General features: G+C 40.5%; 1 protein-coding gene across 7 annotated transcripts in view; it reads right to left on the bottom strand.

Annotated features, from left to right (window-relative positions):
* The window catches only part of usp9 (ubiquitin specific peptidase 9), a 53,229-nt gene extending 30,720 nt beyond the window's left edge, over window positions 1-22,509 (bottom strand). For 3 of the 7 annotated variants that reach the window (XM_031282395.2, XM_031282797.2, XM_031282884.2), the window contains exons 1-6: window positions 18,462-18,929; window positions 13,525-13,799; window positions 10,187-10,332; window positions 5,539-5,618; window positions 3,475-3,587; window positions 864-1,082 (exon numbers count right to left, since the gene is read on the bottom strand). In XM_031282395.2, the coding sequence (XP_031138255.1) occupies window positions 864-1,082; window positions 3,475-3,587; window positions 5,539-5,618; window positions 10,187-10,332; window positions 13,525-13,632 (666 nt within the window). In that variant the 5' untranslated portion in view covers window positions 13,633-13,799; window positions 18,462-18,929. Of the gene's footprint in view, window positions 1-863; window positions 1,083-3,474; window positions 3,588-5,538; window positions 5,619-10,186; window positions 10,333-13,524; window positions 13,800-18,374; window positions 18,397-18,461; window positions 18,931-22,490 lie in introns of those variants that run through there. The other 4 variants (XM_031282714.2, XM_031282625.2, XM_031282542.2 and 1 more) reach the window with 3 other exon arrangements.
* Window positions 22,510-22,533: the final 24 nt, after the last annotated feature.

Below are 22,533 nucleotides of genomic sequence, written 5' to 3'. Positions count from 1 at the left end.
AACAGACATTTACTCAACAAAATTAACTAATTTCCAGATTTTTCCCTACAGCTAAGTTCACAATTACAAGTTTGAAAAACAGTATTTTCATGCATTATCTTCTCCTCGAGTCTCATTTGAGAAAGAGATCCAAGGCATCGAGGAAGAGACACAGTATTATAGGGGGATTGGGAGAGACTTCAAACAGCTTTACCCAACAAGAAATTTGACTGCTGCTTTTTAGCCACTAAATAACTTTAAGCTAAAAAAAAAAAAAAAAAGAATACAACATTAGCAAATTTGACTTAATAGTTGCACAGTGGAGCCCTAAGTAGTCCTGGGCCCCCTGCCAACAGAGGCAGACAGGCAAGCAGCACTGCAGTACTATTCACTGACCCCGTGCCCACGCTGTATTCATCACTTTTCACTGTAAAATTACTATTCTCTGGTGTATCCACCTTCTCTTTTATACAATCTTGTTTCTGACACAAGGACTAAGTGTCTTCTAGACAGTGAGTTCCATATTTTTCAGTATCAGGTTACTCCAGAGAGGGATTCTCTTCGTTTTGTAAGGGCCCTTAGGGTAAGGCTAAGGCTGACTATATGGATGTCGTCAGCCTGTTTTCTGCATGACAGTTCCTGACAAAATTATTTATAATTTTATACACACCTAAACATTTATCATATAAAAGAAATAAGTGTATTAAAAGTGTAATTAAAAAGTAATATCAAGCACAATCTAAAACTGTGTTGCAGGGCGAAAGGGTCAGCAAAACCTGGCCAGTTGAAAGAATAAGGATGAAAGAGTCTATAATGAGCTTCATAATTTATATTAAAAAAGGTAAAATGTTCGTATTTGGCTAACTGTTGCGGTGGTGATTCACCTTAGGAGAGCGTGGGTCTGGTGGTCGGGCAAAGAGCTCATCGTCAGCCAGCTGTGCTCCAGCAGGGACAGTCTCAGAGGGCCGTGTGCCGTTGTAGATGTGGAACTTGCAGTGAGGGTTGGTGGCCATGGCCAGCAGCTCCAATAGAGGGAACCAGTCCTGAGAGAGCTTGGCCACACACAGCTCCACCAACCGGTGTGTGTTATTGATGATGCACCTCTGTGAAACAAGGTTTGTGGATAGAAAAAAAAAAACAGTGGCATATCAACAATTAGACTATGAAAGACAGGGGAAAAAAGCAAGGGCGGGTGAGGAAAAGAATTTCAAGTCTAACAGGAAAATGTCCTTTCTCAGAAATGCTGCCATCCACTTCTGGTTTAGTAACAATACTCTTGCATTTTGACCTGAAAATCCAATGTTTTCCCACACATAGACAACATAGGCACATGGTCCAAGTATATTTTGACTTATTACAACAAAAATGTTCATAAATACAGTTTGACATCATCAACACCCATTCCACAACAGTGTACATATGTCACCTGTTCATCTTGCCAAACAAACAGAACTGCAGAACCATTATTTATTGATGTGATTAGAAAAAAGTGAACTACATTAAGTCACTTCCAACCACAACAGCTGTGGACTGGTGACTGCAATATCACCAAAATGATGCACTGTGTAAAAAATATGAGTTAGCACAGTAACCTGTAACTCAGCTAATGTCTGAATCTTCTCTCTTATTGTAAGCTTTTATCTCCTGGATCTACTCTTCTGCACCCATTAAAGTTGATTTCAGAGGCCCAGTATGCTAAAACAGTTTAAGAAAGAGTGGAAGCTCTGCTGAAAATATGTTACCACAATAGATCTTTCCTTATAATACAATAAAGATATTTGGCACAGTATAATACATTTATATTTAATGTTTTTTTGCACAAATAACAAAGAGATCACTCATATGCCATGACCTAAAACAAACATTAGGGCTTTACCCAAAAATAACAAGTTTAAACTGATTCAACAGTGTGGGTCCACGCTTCAAACTATTATGTGCTATTAGTTTGCGTTCTTGTTTATAAAAATCGAATGTTATAACTGATACCTTAACAGTAATACAATGTACCTGGAAATATGAGAAATACTATATTATTCATGGCTTCTGCCCAGTTACCCTGCAGTCAAGCGAGCATTAATAGGAGAGCTGCTACAGACTTAACTCCGAAAATGGACTACCTGCCAAGTCCAATGTTTTACTCACATTTTGGTGCAATTACTGGAATTTCACATCATTAACATTTTTTAAGTGAAAACTTCAGATTTCCACAAACAAATAAAAAGTGTGCCTGCTAATTATATAATTAATAAAATGACAATTCGCTGCCCCTTCTGCATGGCTCCTGACTGGTTCAAAGATCTGAAGGAGCCAGATATCAATTGTAAAGTCAAGTCATTTACAAGAATCTGGTTGCACACTAAACATTTTTGAGTGTAATGAGAATAATCAGAGCAGCTGTGGATCATAAAAAGTAAGTGTTTCCTGTTTAACGGTATAAAATAAGTTTTTTTTTTATGTAGTCAACATTATTCCAGGGTAGGAGGAGAAACAAAGTTGTTTTTGCTCCTTTATGTCTTAGTTTGTCTCACTGGTTTATCGTGAAAAGATTCCAGAGATCAATCTCCTTAATAGAACACAACAGCTACTTCTAACAAAAAGACCATTGAATTGCTGCGGTCGTTGCTTCTTTTACTCAGCTCTAAGAAAACCAAAAGGAAATCTCAATCTATAGGCAGGTCTGAACAATGCATGCATCCAATGAGATAAGTGAAAGGATGTCAAAGAATAAATAAAGCTAGGGTGACTATGCTGCTGAGTCATGCCACCTGACAATAATATAAATTGTTGTCAACCTTTCATAACACATTTGATCCCTCCTATTTAAACCAGTACAAAGTAGTCATTTTCTGTAAGAACCATAGACTGTATAATATTAATGGACAACGCATCCGGTTCGGCGAAGTGCTGCAAATGCGGAAGTGCGTTAAAACTCCATTCAATCTGAATTCCAGTAGGGGGCAACACGTGCGGTTACAAAAGGAGCACAAAACAACAGTCAGTGTAATTAAAGAATGGCTTGTTTATTGCTAAGGCCATATGGTCAAATTTAAATGATTTATTTAAAATGTCTTAACAGGAATGTGATCTGAAACTAGGGAGAAATTACCAACATTTACAACCAAGATTACAGGTTTCCCTGATGTTAGGATGTAGCTATATGTAGCAGTCAATGTAATGTAATAACACTGTAGTAGTGTGCCTAAAGCAGATGACCATAGAAATCTAAGTGTGGAAAAAACGGTTAAAATCAGAGCGGGGACAGTGGAAAATCGGAGGCGTTGGCTGACAGGGATTTATTTTTATTTGTATCGTTTACCTCATTATTTGAAGGTTATAATATGATAGTATTATATGAATATGAACATCTGGCATTGTAACATTGTAGATATGACAAAAAATACAGAAAAGCATAATAGGTCTCCTTTGACATAGATTTTTTGGCTTTAAGAAGCTATTTTTCAAAGTAACAAAATACATACAACAATAAAAACTCACATGAATCTCAAACTTCCAGCCACTGACCGCCTCGTCTGTCAGGATCTTTGTGAAGGAGATGGTCAGACCATCTCGGAAAAACCTCTGACATGCCTCACACTTAACATCCAGTCCTGCAAGGAAATACATCCCATTTAATACCACACAATTCATATAAAATGTGCTACAAAGTGAAATGAAAAGACACTAATGAACATGAAGAGCATGAAGGAGGTTACAAAGCCAAATGTAGATTCTCTGCAAATATCAGATAATTATATTTAATTATCGTTAATATATTTTTAAAGTAACAATATGTAACTTTAAAATGTTTCTGAAACTGTGTATTTTTTTTATCTGATGATCATAAATGACCTGTAAGACCAAACAAGACTAAGCGTGTAAAGAACGCTATTTTGGTATTTTTTTATGAATGCCTTTGCCCGGGTCTGATTTTTTTCCCCCCCGACCATAATTGTATTTTACAAGTTTTCTGTTGTAGTTATTGCTGATATTTGGGCAGGACCATCACAGAAAAGAAGGAACTTAAACAAAGAAGAACTAAAAGCTAAAAGTGAAAGTGAAAGACAACGTGTGAAAACCCGATTCGGTCAGGCTTTCAACAGATGGAGACAATTACGGGATTGTAAATGATTCAAAACCGTCCCCGAATTGGCCCTTAGGTATGCAATGTGTCCATTTAATTCATAAAATAACTTTACAATGCGCAATGTGGTTGTACGCCAGTAACCTACATTAAATTAAGTCCCCCTTCCATTTAGTGTCCGGTTTTATTTCTTCTCAGTCCGTGTTTGTGTTGGCCTACTATTTTCTTTTCCCTTGTTCCCCTGTACCTGTGTAAAGCATCCTCAGGTTTCATATAATGCACTATATTAATCAAAGTTATTATTACGTTGGTTGCTACAACAAACTCTTAATGCTTTGGCTCGTGACACAGTGACAGTGATACCCGGTTTAGCTCACGATACATCCAAAGTAGGCTAAGTTACCGTATGCAACACTTGAAATGCAACGATGCATCTGTAACGTATTCTCTTATTGTAAATGAATGATTTTCTGTCTGAGCAAAACATTCATCGCGACTATATGACCTCCTGGCAACGCCAACTCAGTAATCTACAGTGGGTAACACAGCACCGTAAAGAAAAGACCTTAATTACAGCAGGTGTGGATAAAAACACTAAAATTTTTGTCCAAAGCGGCCGCTGGAATCAACACAAACTGAAAGTTCCGAATAGCCACTTTAAGACTTACTATAAGGACATTAAAGACAAGACTTTTGACATAATTTGGAAAGTTTTTAACAAATGGCCTACAGGGGCTATAGCGGCGATTCTACTGTGGTTTTTAAAAGTGGGGCTGCTTTTTGAGCCCTGTTCAGACAACACAACAAGATGGATTTCTGGAATTTGATCTCAGTCACACAACAAAACATATATTGACGAGATATTTCTGATTATTGAGTCGATCAGCCTGGATGTAATAGGCAGAGTAGGCCTGCAATTCTGGCACTGACCTGAGGCAGGTAGTTTTACATACATAATTAGTGCAGATAAAAGTAAAGGTCATGTATATTTGGTTCAGTACAGAGGGAAGTATCAGGTGGAAGAAGGCTTGATTTAGTGGCGAAATGTCAAGCTTCTCAAAAAGTTTTGCAATGTGCTGCTTTATTTAAATTAAAAATTGTTGGGCTTTGGACTGTTGGTTGGGTTTTTTCATAATGAAAATAACGACAGAAATTAATCACACAAACTATTTATAATCCATTAATCATAAGCAAAATGGGTTTATTTTTGTTGGTTACGGTTTCTAAAATGTGAATATGTATTGCTTTTCTCTGTTTTCTCTAATTGGAAATTAAATATCTTTGTTTAATATGTTACACTATTTTAGATCAAAGTAACAAAAAATACTATTTGAAAAAGACACATTGGGCTCTGGTAGTGGGCTGATACTAGACTTGATAATCTGCACTGCATGATTAACCTTTACATTGCTTGACTGTGGGATGTAAATATCACAAACATTTCTATAGACATAAAAGAACATTCTGTATATTCCTACCTTTTTTACTCAGGTCAATAGCAGCTTCCAAGAGGACTTCTAACTCTCCTTTTGGCAAAACTGGAACGACCCAACGAGGCCTGGGAGAAAAAAAAAAAACGTGAATCAACAGAAAAACCACCATGTGTGTGTAAGAAGCATGGATACTGCATGGTATATCTACATCAGTGTTTCCAACACAGACTAATTTGTGGCAGTGCGCCACAGAATCAACACCGGCCGCCACATTTTTAACGCTATTTAAAACATGCAGCGTATTCGTTCAGCTGCACTTCCTTTCCATGCTCTCCTTCCGTCTCTCTGTCACACACCTCTCTCGCACACAGACACAGCCCCTCCTCTCTGTGCAGACCGCGTCTGTCTCCATGAAAACGAGAGAAGATGGCTGACGAAATTCACAAGTTCACGAAAGGTTGGTATCTCGTGAACACTTTGACGCAATCACTCATTAAAAAGTGCTATAAAAAACATTTTACATTCCAGGGCTTGACATTAAGGCTTGTCCGGAACAAGTTTTTTGTAGGGCAAGTGGAAGAGAAATTAAAACTCAAAAAGTTAAAACTCAGACAAAATAAAATGCCATGTTACTTATTAGCTTATGTCTATGTTACCGATTTTATTTTACAGATTTGAAACAAATACATTAACTAACGTTAGACCCAGCAGCAGCGGGTCAGCGGACCGCTAACGTTAGACCCAGCCTGCTGTTCAGCTCATTCTCTGTAAGCGATGCAGCATAAAAGCACGGCGGAACCAGCAAGCCAGCCAGCCGGTGTTAGTTGGCTAACTCCACCTTAACGTTACCCCGTCGCCACATCACTCACAGAAAACAAGCCAAACACAGATGTCACTCGTGGCGATAACAATGTGCTTTGTGTGGATGAAGCATGAAGTTAACTTCATGAAGCATGAAGTTAAGGAGTTAAGACTCATTTAGCGGCTGGCTCTCTGCCTCGTATTTTTACTACTCCACTGCTCGTTTGTCCGTCAGTTATTGTAAAACCTCAGCTCCGCGACTTCAGCTAATAATCAACTGTAAAGTAGCTACACCTTTTAAATGATCCCTTGGTAAATCAGCCTCTGCCAGGTAGAAAGTGAAATCGTAGAAAAAGAAAAGAAAAAAGTTAACACCAACATTTCGTGGCAAAATCCACTGTTATGTCTACAAAATTATTTTAGATATAGTGTAAGTTCAAGTCACCACTACCTCTGGTGATGCACTGTATATCGGCGTGCAACGTATTACTAGTCTGGAGTCTGGAGATCCTTTGTTCTTGTTCAAGGGGAAATCTATTCTTGGGACACATTTGTTTTTACTGTTTCAACTGAATTTTATTAATGTTGATAGTGTTTGGATGCTTTCAACGGTTTGTTCGAATTCTGCATTAGCAAAACACACAAAACTTTTTTTATAAAATGATAAATCTTTACCCGGACAAGTGACTTTTGTGCATGGACAAGTGAAACGGAAATGTACTTGTCCAAAGGACAAGTGCCTTAAAAAGTTAATGTCAAGCCCTGCATTCTGAATACAATGTTGTCAGCGTGTTAATGTTGCAGTCGCTTATCTAACTCTGGGGGATACGGTGAATAAGACAAAGTCCCAATAAGTCGCCGTGTTCCTTTAAAGATGCAGTTAGCGATGCTATGCAAAGATTGTTGATATTTGAACTCAACTGCTAAACAAATACAACCCTCCCTTCAGAAGTTCCACCCCCCAGATTCACAGACAGATAACTAATGGCAGGCCTGCACTAGAGGGTGACACGGGAATCAATTGTCGCTCCCATCCCGAGCCCACAAAAATACTCCCGTCACATCCCGATCACGTGGCTGCCCCCCCCAAAAAAAATCCTGTACTGCAAAATCCCGTGAGAAAGACTCCCAAATCCTGTCCCGCTCCTGTTTCGTTCCCTCTGTTGTCTAAAGTTATCTGTGACTATGACTGTGTGTGTGTGTGTGTGTGTGTGTGTGTGTGTGTGTGTGTGTGTGTGTGTGTGTGTGTGTGCTGGGTGGGTTAGAGTTGGGCATCGAGAACAGATTCCTACTTGGAATCGTTTCAAAAATTACGATTCCAGTAGAATCGTTTCTTTATTGGAATCGTTTGGAGGATTTGGTTTCAAATCTGATCATGGGTTCCAAATTTAACATGCGCAAGTTTTGGTTTCCGTAGCGGCCAGGCGCTTGTTGTGTTGCAGCCTTGGAGCACAGTAAGCAGCACTCTAGTGTGGCTTTATTTTACGTTGAAAAAGCCGTGTAAAACTGCAACCCACCATTGAATCAAAATAAAACTTTCCTCTTATTTGTGAAATAAGCATGTGACCCGTTTCAACTCCACCCCTCAAAGAATCGGAATGGAGAATCGATAAGAACCGGAATCGAAAGGAAGAATCGGAATTGAAATCAGAATTGTTAAAATCGAAACGATGCCCAACCCTAGTTAGGGTTAGGTAGTGACAATTTTTCGAGACTCCCGCGGGTCACGGTATTCCCAGTCCGTTTCTCTTTTCGAAAACGAAATGCCTCTCAATCTTTGGACGCACTCACCGCATTGCAGCGTAATTTTTTTATTTAATCTCCAGCTCCGTCCCGCTCCCGTTAATTTCTATGCTTTATCCGTCTCGAACATGTTACCGACAGTGAAATTGACTCCTGTACAGCGGGACTCCCGCAGGTCACGTGATTCCCGCGGGAGTCCCGAAAAATTGTCACCCTCTAGCCTGCACCTTCACATGCTGCCTCCCCCCTCCCCTCCACCATCAACTGACAGCGCCTGTTGCTGATTGGCTGGAAAAGTGTTTTGTGGCTCGTGAACTCCTGTTTGTTTTGCATTTACACAGCTAGGGCTGTGTATTAACACCGGAATTTTTTTTCAGCGCACACAGAATATAGAGAGCTAGGAATTTGTTTTTACAAATAAAAAACTGAAAAGTGTGGCGTGCTAAAGTATTCAGCCCCCTTTACTCTGATACCCCTAAATAAAATCCAGTGCAACCAACTGCCTTCAGAAGTCACCTAATTAGTAAATAGAGTTCACCTGTGTGTAATCTAATCTCAGTACAGCTGTTCTGTGAAGGCCTCAGAGGTTTGTTAGAGTGAACAAACCGCATCATGAAGCCCAAGGAACATACCAGACAGGTCAGGGATAAAGTTGTGGAGAAGTTTAATGCAGGGTTAGGTTATAAAAAAAAATATCCCAAGCTTTGAACATCTCACGGAGCACTGTTCAATCCATCATCCGGAAATGGAAAGAGCATGGCACAACTGCAAACTAGGGCTGAACGATTTTTGAAAATAATCTAATTGCGATTTTTTCCCCAAATATTGCGATTTCGATTTGATTATTTTAAGCTCTTTGTCTTCTGTATTATTCAACAAAGACAAACAATAAATCATTTTATAGTATGAACAAAACACAATTACACACTAGACAGTTAAAAAAGTAAAAATATAGTACACACACACACACACACACACACACACGTGTATTTTTTTTTTACAGTGCACAGAGAGGAGCTGCCTCCAGCCCCTCCCCCTCGTGAAGTTGCGTGCTGCCGAGTGCAGAGAGGCTATCGTTGCGTTAGCTAGTTGCTGGTGTTCTTGCCGTGGGATTAACTGTACTAATAAAACCGCTGAAACACCGCGGCCACGCTGCTGTGGAAGCTCCCCGAACGTCATTTATCAGAGTCTGGTTGTTACCCCTCTCAGTGGCAGCTCCTCCACTCCATATCTTTATAACGGAGCTAACCGCTAACCGGAGCTAACCGCTAATCAGAGCTAGTTGCCAACCGAGCCTTCAGTTCTGCGTGTCTGTATTCATTAACTGCACGTATGGACTCGAACCAGAATAAAACCCTTCATTTTATTAAAATGGCTGTAAAAGTTTTAAACTACAACTCAGAGTTGTTTGAATGACAGAAATCTGCTCAAGGTACAGTGTTGTGTTAGCATGCTAAGTTGATGCTTTCTCTGCAGAGTGCAGACGGATTTGCTCTCGCGAGTCATGTGACCAAATCGCAGCCTTTGCGATTAGGAAATCGCGTTTTAACATATCGCGATATTATCGCAAATGCAATTAATCGTTTAGCCCTACTGCAAACCTACCAAGACATGGCCGTCCAGCTAAACTGACAGGCCGGGAAAGTAGAGCATTGATCAGAGAAGCAGCCAAGAGGCCCATGGTAACTCTGGAGGAGCTGTAGAGATCCACAGCTCAGGTGGAAGAATCTGTCCAAAGGACAACTAGCCTATTAAGAAGTCCCGTTTGCAGTTTGCCACAAGCCATGTGGGGGGCACCGCAAACAAGTGGAGGAAGGTGCTCTGGTCAGATGAGACCAAAATTGAAGTTTTTGGCCTAAATGCAAAACGCTCTGTGTGGCAGAAAACTAACACTGCACATCACCCTGAACACCCTTTTACTATACTTTTGCAAGCCTCTGTAATTGGTATATTGTGTGTTTGTCATGATTAAATACAGACGGTAATTTTAGGAAGTGCCACTTTACAAACAAACTCACTTAAAAAGACACCCTGTAGCGTTTTTGACCACTTATAGCACTGAGTAATATTTCTATGCACTTTTGTATATTGTGTGCTGAATTAGGGGTGGCTGAGGATGCCGCCTCTGTGTCAGCATGTGAGTAAATACCTGTTGATCATATCATCCAGCTTGGCTAGGTCAGTATGAGGGAAGGCGGGCTCCTCCTCTTCCAGCTGAGGGGGGCCATCCCCCTGGCCCTGCTCATCTGGTGGGCTTACTGGAGAGTTCTCATTAGATGAGTTTGGAGAGGATGTCTAAAAAAAAAAACACAATCAAAATCATACAATGAAGAATTGATGTGAAGAATTTCATGTTTGGCTTACGGGTGAAGATACGCAACAGCCATGTTGTTGTTCATCCTCTGATGTTTTAATTGCTGGTGATTGGTTTTCTTTTTTGACAGCATGACAGTGCCAGGAAACACACGGTGAGATAGGGGGTGATGACAGATTCCTGGCTGGATGTCGTGGTAACATGGCATGTGTATTAAACCATTAAACCACCAGAACGCCTCGAGGCGATCCGTTTTGATTTTGTGTCTATTAACATATGGATGATGAAACATGACTTGGCCATAAATAAAAAACAACCGCATTATTTTGGAGGTGTGAAGAAATGCTTAATGATATAGCTTTGTCCATTAGCTGACTGTCATCAGGGTTTCCGCTATATACATTTAGCAGCGGCGCACCGCAATTATAGCAGTTTTTCAGGCAAACTGACAAACAGTGACAAAAGCCTCGACATGAAAACCACACTCACCCGGGGCCCGTGAAATATGACAGTTACAGTATATTGGAAAATAGCGTTATGGACACTGAATTTGATGAATTTACTGTTTATCAGACCCCAGATGAGATAAGAAGCTAAACACATTGTTAATGTTCCGGCAGCATTTTGTTTTGTTGCTAAACTGTGTGTAAAATGAGGGGTGACGTTAAATCACCTGTTTTAGGTAACGGTATCCTAGGGTACCATCTATTTGCGGTTTGAGGTAACGGTAATAAACGCTAGCCAATAAGCCCACTAACGGCGACGTTATTGTTCATATTTTGGCACAATGTTTAGTAATGACAGTAGAAGTGTCACAGTGAGTGAAAATGTGATATGAAATACACATCGCTAAATGCATTATGTATCTGGAATTGTTCATTAGCTGTGTGTGATATCTGTAAAGCTGGCGACTCACAGTAGTAACATTAGGCTAAAGGTTTTGTTCTGAAAACTTTCTGTGAGAAAGGACAGAGAACGGACACTTACATTATATCCCTGAATGTATCTGTAAGACGTATGATGCTTTTCAGAAACGATTGCAAAAAAGCTGATACCAATCCACCCAAAAAGAATTCAATGCATCTGTCTGTCTTACTACATCCCTAGAAGAAGGATTGTATTTTACTAATGTCTATGATTTCTTGCATAAATTAATCAAAATCTGAAGCAAAACAACCAAACAGACTTTGGTTGAATATTCCTTTTAAAAGTGCAAAGGAACTGACTTTTTGACATCCAAAGCAAAAGTGGAACTTTACTACCCGTTTCTATGGTGCCATATACCAATAGAAAGGCAAGGCCCATTTCTTGTATGGGGGTAGGGTTTCTATTGTTGTGGTCACTAAGTGTACATGCATGTAGGCATAAAGAAGCAGGTGTCTCTCCTGAAAGGCCTTTAAACAAGGCCATTCAACTCCCTATACTCATAGTATTTGGCATACAGAGCAATGCTCTTTTTATCCTTATCTACCCAGAGGAAACAAAAACCGAGGGCTGACATGGTTGTGTTAGAAGTATAAACGTGTTAGTATGTGGGTGTATCCATGTTACGGTGCTGTCAAATAGAATTTTTTGGAAAGAAGAGTGTTTGAGAAACAAAAGGCAACAATGTGCATCAATGAATGTGCATTTTAGCACCAATGTAACCATTTGGGCTGCACGATATGAGGAAAATATGCAATAACATTGTTGAATATCCCGATAACAATATTACTTGGGATAAATAGATATTTTACAATGTACTCCGTTATGCCTTTTTGCAGCTTTTAGTTTACTGCTAAAATACAACAAATTGCTTGCTGAATTAAACAAATTTATTATTATTACTGAACAAATTTAACATTGAACTGGACAGAAAAGGTAACATAAAAACTGATAGTTACATTTTAAAGTTCAGTTTTCTACTGATACTCTTTCAACTAACTTTAAAAAAAATCCCTCAGTGTCTTTCGCGATGCGTTTATAGTGCAAGTTATCGCTATGATGATAAAAAAAATGATTTATTGTGTAGCCCTAGTGACCAATCCCGTTTTCCTAATCTAACGAGTGTGTATGAACATCAGTGGTGGTGTGAGCAGATGTGTATGAAAATGTAAAAGAGGGATACACCTAGTTAAGGGAGATGCATACGGTAACTGAGAAATATGAAATGTGGGGGTGTGTGGTGAAGGCTCCTTCTGCTTGGCTGACCTACATAGGCAGCTTGCCTCTCACATCTCACTACAGCTCATCTCTAACCCACACACACACACACACACACACCTCTGTTCATTGATGCCTCGTCTTTCACTGCCTTTCACTCCCTTTCTCCCCCTTTTCCGCTCCCTCCTCCCCTCCCTTTTCGTCCCTTTGGGCATCTGTATGTGGTTTAGGTACGAGCAATATCTGTTAAAAAAAACTGCTGAAGCATCTGGACTAACAAAGTGGGATATCAAAAAAATACTCCGTTCCTTCTCCCTTCCCAGGTTAACTTAAATACATGTGTCTACCATTGGAAAGAAAGTGCAATGCATAGTCATTTAAAGTGCTCATATTATGCTCATTTTCAGGTTCATAATTGTATTTAGAGGTTATATCAGAATAGGTTTACATAGTTTAATTTTGAAAAAACACTATTTTTGTTGTACTACACATTGCTGCAGCTCCTCTTTTCACCCTGTGTGTTGAGCTCTCTGTTTTAGCTACAGAGTGAGACATCTTACTTCTATTCCATCTTTGTTGGGAGTCGCACATGCGCAGTACCTACAGTAGGTCAGCACTACAAACCAGTCAGAAGCAGAGTATGAGGGCGTGCCACGCTAGCAGCTAGTCGAGCATAACATGTAACATGTATTACAAAGTGACGCACGTTCATCACGGAAGTAAAGGCTGGACTACAATAGAGCTGTTTGGAGCAGTTGGTGAACAGTGATTTCTGTTGAAGATGGTAAGTCCCTTTAGGGTGGACTTTGTGCTTTTTCACTTTATAAACCTATTACATGCACAAAAAAGATATATAACACAATAAAGGAAAGGGAAAAAGCATAATATGAGCACTTTAAAACAAATAGAAATCGCAATTGGATGAAACCAGTTGCCAGCCAAAAGGAGACAGGAACAAAAATATTTAACATGTAGTGAAAGACATTAAGGAAAGGTCTATGTTGAGTATTAGTTAGAAGGATGACGCTGACCTGGTTCTGTGGCAGGGGGGGTTGGCTCTGAGCATCAGGTGCCTGGCCTTGGCCCTGGCCCTGACTGTCATTGCCTCCCACCGGAGAGCCACGCGTGGTGGCTGTCATGCTCGCCACAGGGCAGATCTTGGCAATCTTGGCCTCTTAGGGAGCGCTGGCCAGGAGGGAAATCACAGCCACCTCAGCTGTAGAGCAGAGGGAAGAGAGCCCGAACACACGAGAGAGGGACACAAGCACCTGGAGATCTGGATGTGCCGCTGAGACCATTGCATAACCTGCAACAGGAAAGAGGGTTAAAGGTCAGAATTTTCAACAGGCTGGTTAAGTTACTTATAATGCATGAGCCAAATACACCAGGTGGGTATATTCTTGTACTAAAATGACCATCTTCATCAACTTGTTCTTAATTTGGCTGTGCTTCGTAGTTAACTACTTTCTTCTCGCAAGCTTCATCACAAAAGTTCTGTGCTCAGTGACCAACTAGATGTGTTACGAATTAGGATGCTCCAGCAAAGCTTTGGAGGGCTGATACAGATCACTGATTAAATTAGATTCAGAATATCCAGCGCCAATCATTAATGACTTATTCCTGACTCATATCTTAATTACACCTAACAAAGTCAGCCACTGCATTATCTTAAATTTACAGTTCTAGATAGGTCTCCCACACCTGCATGCTTTTTCTAAATTACAACTGAGAAGCTTCAAAGGTCAATTACAAACGGTAATTTTTACATTTCTTTCAGACACCAAATTTGCCAACGAGGAGTCAAAACTGCAGTGGCCGGTTCGCTACCAGCCCATGTAGCCTCATAATAATAATTATATAAATAATAATAAACAGCTCAAAAAATAACTCAGCTACACTGTGAACGTAATACTACAAAAGCCTAGTTTCATTTTAACTCTGAAACTCCGTTCCATCATGCTAACACTGGTCCCTCAACACTCGCTATGAACAAGCCAGCAGCCAGAGGATACAGCCTGCCTGAATCCATCTTAGGTCCTAACACAGTCAACAGCACCATCTCAAATGTGTGCAAGGTCAGATATGAACATACAGCCTCAGGTGTGTATCGTGGCAATTGGGAAGCTGTGATGGATAGCGAAGGGAAAACATTATTTTACATACATTTTTACAGTTTTTATGACTGGGGTATTGAAAAACTCCTGACTTTTTCATTAGTAATGCGTCTGCCAATTCTGTCTATTGCAACCCATGTCTTATTTTTGTTGTTTTGGCCTTTATTTCATATCGATTTAATAAAGTTGTGCTTACTAAGTTATTTGATGAGAACAGGTGACATTGCTACATGCTACTAGCAGAATTTTTCCTGGCTCAGAATAGGGGGGGGGGTTTTGAGTGTCAAAGACATCATTTCCTGCATTCTGATACATTTTTAGGCACCAATTTATGGTAAAGACAAGGAAAACACAAAGTTCCCCCAATTCCAGTTTGTTTAATTAATATAAACCGGGCTTGACGGTTAGACAACTTTTTCCCCCCCGAGGAGGTGGTTTTGCTCCTAAATTGAATTTAGGAGTGACTTACATAAACTGCTATTACTGTTGTAGCTCATTTGTACAATAATACAATTGTGTTATGAAGTGTAATGTTTTTCTATTTTGAAATGCATTCTATCGATCAATAAATGATTAGTGATGTTGAACATACAGTAGGACCACCACGGTTTGGCATGCATACGAACTGCGTATGAATTGTAGTTTAACTGCCGCTGTTAAGTAAACGGGGCGCAGCAGAGTCTCTCTGCAGTGAGAAGAAGCCGCCTCTGCAGCTTGTTCAGGCAGTCAGGGAAATGATAAAGCGGTCGCAACTGGTTTTCATGTGTCGTACGGTTCGCATCAGGTGTCGAAACCAATTGTACCAAAACACGGAACTGGGCTGCTATTTAACGCGACTACAAGACGTTTTTAACCTGTTATGAAATGGGCTAAATGTATTACTGATGCGATCAGATGGCAGTGCAGCCCACCACACGGACAGGCAGCAGTCAGAGATCTGGCGGAAGTAGAGCTCCGCGCCTGTCAGCAGCAGCTTCTTGCTGCGCCGCCGGTCTCTAGGGCAGCATGGTCACCGGGAGACTCCGGTACAGCCTCACTCTGCAAAAGGAGATCCCAATAGCACTACATCTCAACAGCAGAGCGGTCAGGTCCAGTCAATACAATGTAGCGCTTATCAGTGCCAGCCGCATGTGTAAACTATAGCGGCTGTGGATGAGAGGGAGGCTAGCTGCTGAAAATCCGATGCTTTGGCGCATGTGATTTTCCTTTGCCGCTGGCTTAAAACCTCTTCGGGGGGGCGCCAAAACTTTCCCTATTCAGGAAAAACCCTGGCTAAAAAATAAACACAAACATCCCAGCAGGATTGTCTGACCGCACTTGTTCCTTTCCCCGTCATGACTTCTTTTTGTGGATTTCATGGCATTCTCTATTCTCATAAATTAACTTGAGTGCAATGTAATTATTACCATTAGGAACGATTGACAAAACAAGGACAAGAAGATCCAGCTTGTATGACCGTTCACGTATACAGGCAGGCGCCATCTTGGGAAAACAGTCACAACCAGTCGAACGATGAATGCCGCGTAACCAGTAACATAGCTCAAGCACGGCGTTCGTCGTTCGACTGGTTGTGACCGTTTTCCCAAGATGGCACCCGCCTGTATATGTGAACGGTATTGTCTTTATAAACTCTTTTTAATAAACTGTCTGTACACTTACAAAGTTCTCAATGCTTCGGTTTACATGTAGGGACCCTCGTTATGCTACCGTGGAAGTGTGGTGCTATTTTGAGCCTTGTTAGTGGTGTAGAAATAGCGATTTATTTTTACTTTACCCTTGCCCCGAAGACTAGCGTTATAAGACGGGTCACATTCGATTAGCATGAAAACATATCCCAGAGAACGGTCGACTCGGTACACATATGTAATTAACCCCTAGGTTCATTTTGCGCCGGATTTGTCCTTTAAGACGGTTGTATTAAAGTGGATAATTTGACTTTTTATTCTATTTATGGGTAGACATTGATTCTTATGTTGCACAAATTAGGTGGCCAGTGAAATCTACATCAGCAATTTGGTTGAGGTAGTCATAACAGACAGTACATTAAAGTTATTATTATAGGCAGAATCTGGCGAGTGTATTTGGCTTGCTGAGAACAAAATGTCATAAAATGTATTGAACAGTGAAAGCCCTCATTAGCTAACTATCTACTAATGTGGATATAGGATGGGTTAAGAGTGTTTTCCTAATTTAAGGGTAGTGAAGCTAGATCATTTCCTATTTTACAAGTGGCCAGTGACATCTGCTTTAGCATCAGAAATCTGGGTTGCAGCTGTCATTACAGAGGGTACATTATATTAGTCATTATTAAGGCAGAATCTGGCAAGTGTCTTTGGCTTGCTGAGAACGAAATGTCATTTCATGTAATGGAAGCTACTATCAGTGAAACCACTCATTAGCTAGCTAACTATCTACTAACGGGGGAACAGGGTGGGTTACTTTAATGACGCACAAAAAACATGTTATGTTTTAACAACAGTGTCAAAAAAGTGACACACGGCAACAACAGCCACCATTAAAACAGGCGCTACGCTATGTACAACTGCGGCCTTTTGGACTGAACCGGCTTTGAAACGATAACGTTATTTAGAAAAAAAAAAAAAAACATTTTATGGACGCTGAAATCGATCATGTAACATTAGGTCTGTTACCTTGGAATAGCTTCAAAATTAGACAGCCCAGGTGCATTTAAAGTACACGGTGGTATTACGTAACTATCAATACAAACTAGCGGCGTTAACAGCTGGTGGTTTAGTTAGTTAACGACTGCTGCTATAGCTAGCTGCGGCAACTAACGTTAGGTTAGCCTACAAGGAGATCCGCCCAGACAGCAAAGCAGTGACGGCCTTGTCGTCCAAAGCCCGTTACGCTGAGACAGACACGCAGGCCGCATTATTCGACCAGGGCCTGACATTAATCTTGCTCACCAAATCTTTGCTACATAACGGACGATCTTAAGCACACATATAGTTTACTCACTAACCCAAATGATTATCGATTTAACATAACTTTCCCCGGCGTTATTGTTGACCAACCATGTTCCCGGAACGCCATTTACAATGAGCATCGGTCGTGCTAGCATGCTAACGACCAGCGATCTAGCTAGATAAACAGTTAGCTAGCCGTTAGCTTACGTGCGAGTAAATACCCGAAGGTGCATTTAGCTAGCTAACGTTCATATTTTGACAAGCGGGTTATAACCAACTACTTTTCCCATCTATAAAATGAATACCCCGCGATTTAGCTTAACGTCACTCTGCAGCAATTTCAGCGTTCAAAATAAGTTGCTAGCTATCTTAGATAACGTAAAACATATCAGTGACAGGGGAGTCGTCTATTTCCTGAAATGTAACGTTGGTGTTCTGTGACCTGTACCGTATAAGTTATAACTTAACGTTAGCTAAAACAAACTGAAAATTATATATTGGAGGCCAGAGTGATACAAAACGTTAACAACAACAACGTGATTTTGATAAATCTACTATTAATGAAATATACCAAATTGTGAGTGGAGGATAACCAAATATCAGTCACTTGTAAACATTTAAAGGAAATGTTCCTTCTCAGTCTGTAGACAGTGTCAAGGACCATCTGCGCTAGCTTCAGTGAATCTAGCGGAATGAGCTAATCGGACTACACGTACGGTTAAAACCATGAATTGCAGTTTAATCGCGTTGACATTGTCACGGATTCAATAAGCAGTAGCTAACAGAGATAAAACCACCAGCAACTGAACAACACAAGCAACCAAAATGCAGTAATGTTACCTTGCATGCACCACCAGCTGACGCTAATGGCAGCAGCAGCCAGCTAACAATCACCACTGAGCTAACGTTAGTTAGCTAACAACTCACCAGGAATTTGATATGACTTCCCCCTCTATTCACGGGCTACGTCCAGCATTGAACGATGTCGTAATTACATAAACGTGGCCTATATCAGGGACAGTTTCGCAGGACCCAGAATCTGTTACTAGAAAGATCTAATTCCTACGTTTTTCCCTCTGCTTCTGGGTGTTTTTCCTGCGTCACCGGCGCGGTAACAGCCCCCTAACTCTCTCTAACGTTAGTCCGATGTCTGGGGCTTGTCACTTCAGTTCCAGCAGTCACAACTTGAATCAGTTCAACATGGCGGAAGCGCAGTCGGACACAAATGCCGCTCAGTAAAACAGGCCAGACGACTGTGTGAACTCCACAGTCAGCGTTGTCTGTTAGCTAGCTAGTTTGCACCACAACCGAGTGCAGCGCAGCAAACACAACACCAACTGAATGGAAAGGGCATAAAACCCCTCTCAATTCTGATAAGTGACTCCACTCCGGCTCCAATGAGGATGTCAATCCGTAGTTTCATTAAAACCAGGAGAGAAAAAAACCGAGCAACCTGACGCACTTGCCTATATCGCCTCCTATCGCACGGGGTGGTCAAACATAAAATAAATCGAACATAACAACGCAAGCAAATTCAAACATACACACAAACTGACATTTCAGCACTTATCGGAGTGGAAGAAAATACAAGTGATGGCGAGATGAATGTTAATGAAGCATTGAAGCTTTCCAGCAAATTTGTTTGCAAAAGAGTTAATTTCTCAAGGCTTAATATGCACACGAAACCACCTGTTGGTCAAAGAGTGTAAAACAGGCAGATATAATATTACAGATGAAGGCTTGTGAATAAAAAAAGAAATCAATTTCGATGTAGCCTAATCCATAAATAGCCTATCAATATAGTGTATGCTATATTTTCCTGATAAGTAGGCTTATGCTTTATAACATAACTGTATATCTTGTAAATATACATCATGTGCAATCCATCTTTTGGTAAATAATTGTTTCATAATAATTGCATCAGTGTTCTAAAACTGGAAAGTGGTAGTGGTTTATCCGGGCAGAGGGTAGTGAATGGGCTTGTAAACTGGGCAGAGGGCAATGCATCTGCTTGTGTAATTAGTAAAATTACGTAGAGGGGAGAATTTTATTTTATTTTTTTTTCAGGAACAATAATTTATTAACTGTGTTAGGGCTTCGGGCGTCATCAATGACGTCATTGGTCTAAAACGATACAAGCCTCACTATGCGTTTCACGCAAAACTTCCTCTCAAGCTCCGAAGCCTCGGCAGGGCACAGCACGTAACATCACTAAAAATATACAGACAAGGGACAAACTTAATAGAACCTCATGGCCAACAATTTAAAGTTATGAAACTAATTATGGAAAAAAAATTGTTCAGCTTTTGCTTTCACTTTGGTAAGAGCATTGCCGGAATTAGGACAGGTTCACAATTTTTCAAGTCTGTCTATCTTGAGTCTCGCATTCCATATCTTCACAGCGCTATGGAGTGGACCTAAGGTCTTCTGGCTACAATACAGATAGCCTACTGTCTACTAAAACCAGTTTCATAACCATATTCAACTAAAAACAAAAGAAGAAAATCAGTTAATGTGATTTAGCCTATAGGTGAACCGAACGACCCTTTAAGTTCTAGTTAAACGTCCTATGACATGCTGCTTTTTGGATGCTTTTATATAGGCCTTAGTGGTCCCCTAATACTGTATCTGAAGTCTCTTTTATATAGGCCTTAGTGGTCCCCTAATACTGTATCTGAAGTCTCTTTCCCGAAATTCAGCCTTGGTGCAGAATTACAGCCACTAGAGCCAGTCCCACAAAGAGCTTTCCTTAGGATGTGCCATTTCTGTGTCTGTAGCTTTAAATGCTATTGAGGAGGAGAGGGGGAGGGCAAGGTGGAGGGTGGGGGTGTGGGGACTCATTGGGTGTTTTGGGACTTGCAATAGATACCCTGGTCCAGGCGACTCGACTGAGGGTTTTGTAGGATTCTACTGGCCCCACTGGACACTCCTTTTCAGCCAGTGTCATCTAGGGTGAATAGTGGTAAAGTGGGATACTTTCTGAAAATGTACATTCTGCGTCAATTTTAGTGATGATCCAAATGTGTAGCCCCTCATATGATATTATTCTAAATAGCTTAAGAGCTCTACTATACTATACAGAAGAAAAAAGAAACATTAAACACAGGATGGATGACTCTTCCTCAAACACATAGGCTACTGACAAAGTAAGACACTTAAAACCCATTCAATTATTACTGAATGAATGAACTGGATACAAAATAGTAACCCATACAAGTATTGTTAACAACAAAAATAATAATAAAGATTTAAATTGTGGAAGTATGGGTGCAGATACAGCAGATTTTTTCTTGGCCTTCATGGGATCATTTTCATCGCCATATCTGGTTTTGCAAATATTGCAAAAGTCACGGCCATCTAAGCTTGTACCCTCCTAAGATAAAAATGATGAAGCTTAACTGTCCCACTTTACCACTATTCACCCTACTGTAGATGCTTTCTCTGCCGCCTCCACATTGTTGTTGATTGCTCGTCTCCTGCTTGGTCCTGCAATGGCCAGAGTTCCAGGCCTTGCTGAGGGAATGACTTACAAAAACCCGACTGCCCATCTCCACTGGCATACATCGGATCCTCCACCTGTTCTTGTGTCAATTCTCCACCTACTTCATCCTCTTCCTCTCTTCCCCTCATCCATCCTCCCCTTCCAGGGCACAGTTAGCTCCAGCAAGATGAGCTGGCTTGTGGCCTTTAGAGACCAAGATGATGTCTGGTCTTAACTAAGACTGGGTGATATTTGGTGTCATTTTTAGCTGCCTCTCCAGGTCAACTGTCATCACCCAGTCTCGTGACTTGAACAACAGACCAACAGAGCAGTTCTTGGATTGTTTCTTAGGCCGCAATCCCTCCTTGACAAAAAAAATCGTCTTAGCTGTAGTGCTGTAGCTGATCCCCTTGCTTATTGCCTCAGCATGGATTTAAGGAGCTGATCGTGTCTCCATCGATAGTGCCTCTCCCATGCTATAGTAGGCCCAGGCCTTGAATTTTCTGGGGAGCCTAGACTTGTCCACAGTTCTCAACCAGCCCTCCAGGTAAGAATTGGTAGCCTTGATGGAGTTTGTGTCCTTCAGGCAACAGCTGAAGACCTTCCCGAGTCTCTTCACTGTTTTTTCCCTGAAGGAAAGGATATGGTCTCCCTGAATTCTCCCACTATTCAGAACCAAGGACTGGCATTTTGTGTGTTTGAAACTCATGCATCTTGCCTCTCTGATGAGCTGGGTCACCACGCCTATGTGTTCAAGGCACTCAGGAGTTTTAATGGGTAATATTACATTGTGTTGTTTATTATAGCATTTTGTGATCATCATACTCAGTCATCTGCAGTCGTGGAAACTGACTAAGTACATTTACTCAAGTACTGTACAAGTTAGAGGGACTTTACTTGAGTAGTTCAATTTACACTACTTCTACTCCACTACATTTCAGAGGGAAATGTTGTACATTTATTTGATACAGTTAGTTAGTTTACATATTTAGATTTTGAATAAAAAATACAACCAACAAATTAAATATTTTATTACAGATTAAGCTACACAGCAATATATAGGCTAAAGTAATTAAAATTAGCCCCACCTTTACCAGCTGCAACATAAAGTGATAGCCTACATCATCTATCAATGATTATAATCCAAAAATATATAGCCCCTATTCTGAAATAGCTCTGAAATAGGTTCTTCTGCACAATGAGTAGCCTACTTTTATTTTTGGTACTTTAATTATATTTTGATGCTAATACTTTTGTACTTTCACTCGAGGCTACACTTCATTTGAGTATTCTTCCACCACTGGTCATCAGTTACCAGGGTAACAGATTAGAGAATGAGTTAATGAATAAATGATGGACTGATTGAAGTTATCAAGCTTAGCTAACCCTGTAAACACACAAGCACATCTCTGGCATTGTAAACCTGACATATAACAAATTGTTTGGTAAGTTACCCCAGTCGGGAAAATAGTTACCTGGTGTAGAACACAATGATGAGGAGACATCACATTCATGACT

The sequence above is a fragment of the Sander lucioperca genome, chromosome 8 (genome assembly GCF_008315115.2).
Source record: "Sander lucioperca isolate FBNREF2018 chromosome 8, SLUC_FBN_1.2, whole genome shotgun sequence".
NCBI lineage: Eukaryota > Metazoa > Chordata > Actinopteri > Perciformes > Percidae > Sander > Sander lucioperca.
The sequence above is the reverse complement of the archived record's forward strand: the minus strand, read 5'-3'. Positions and strand labels throughout refer to the sequence as shown.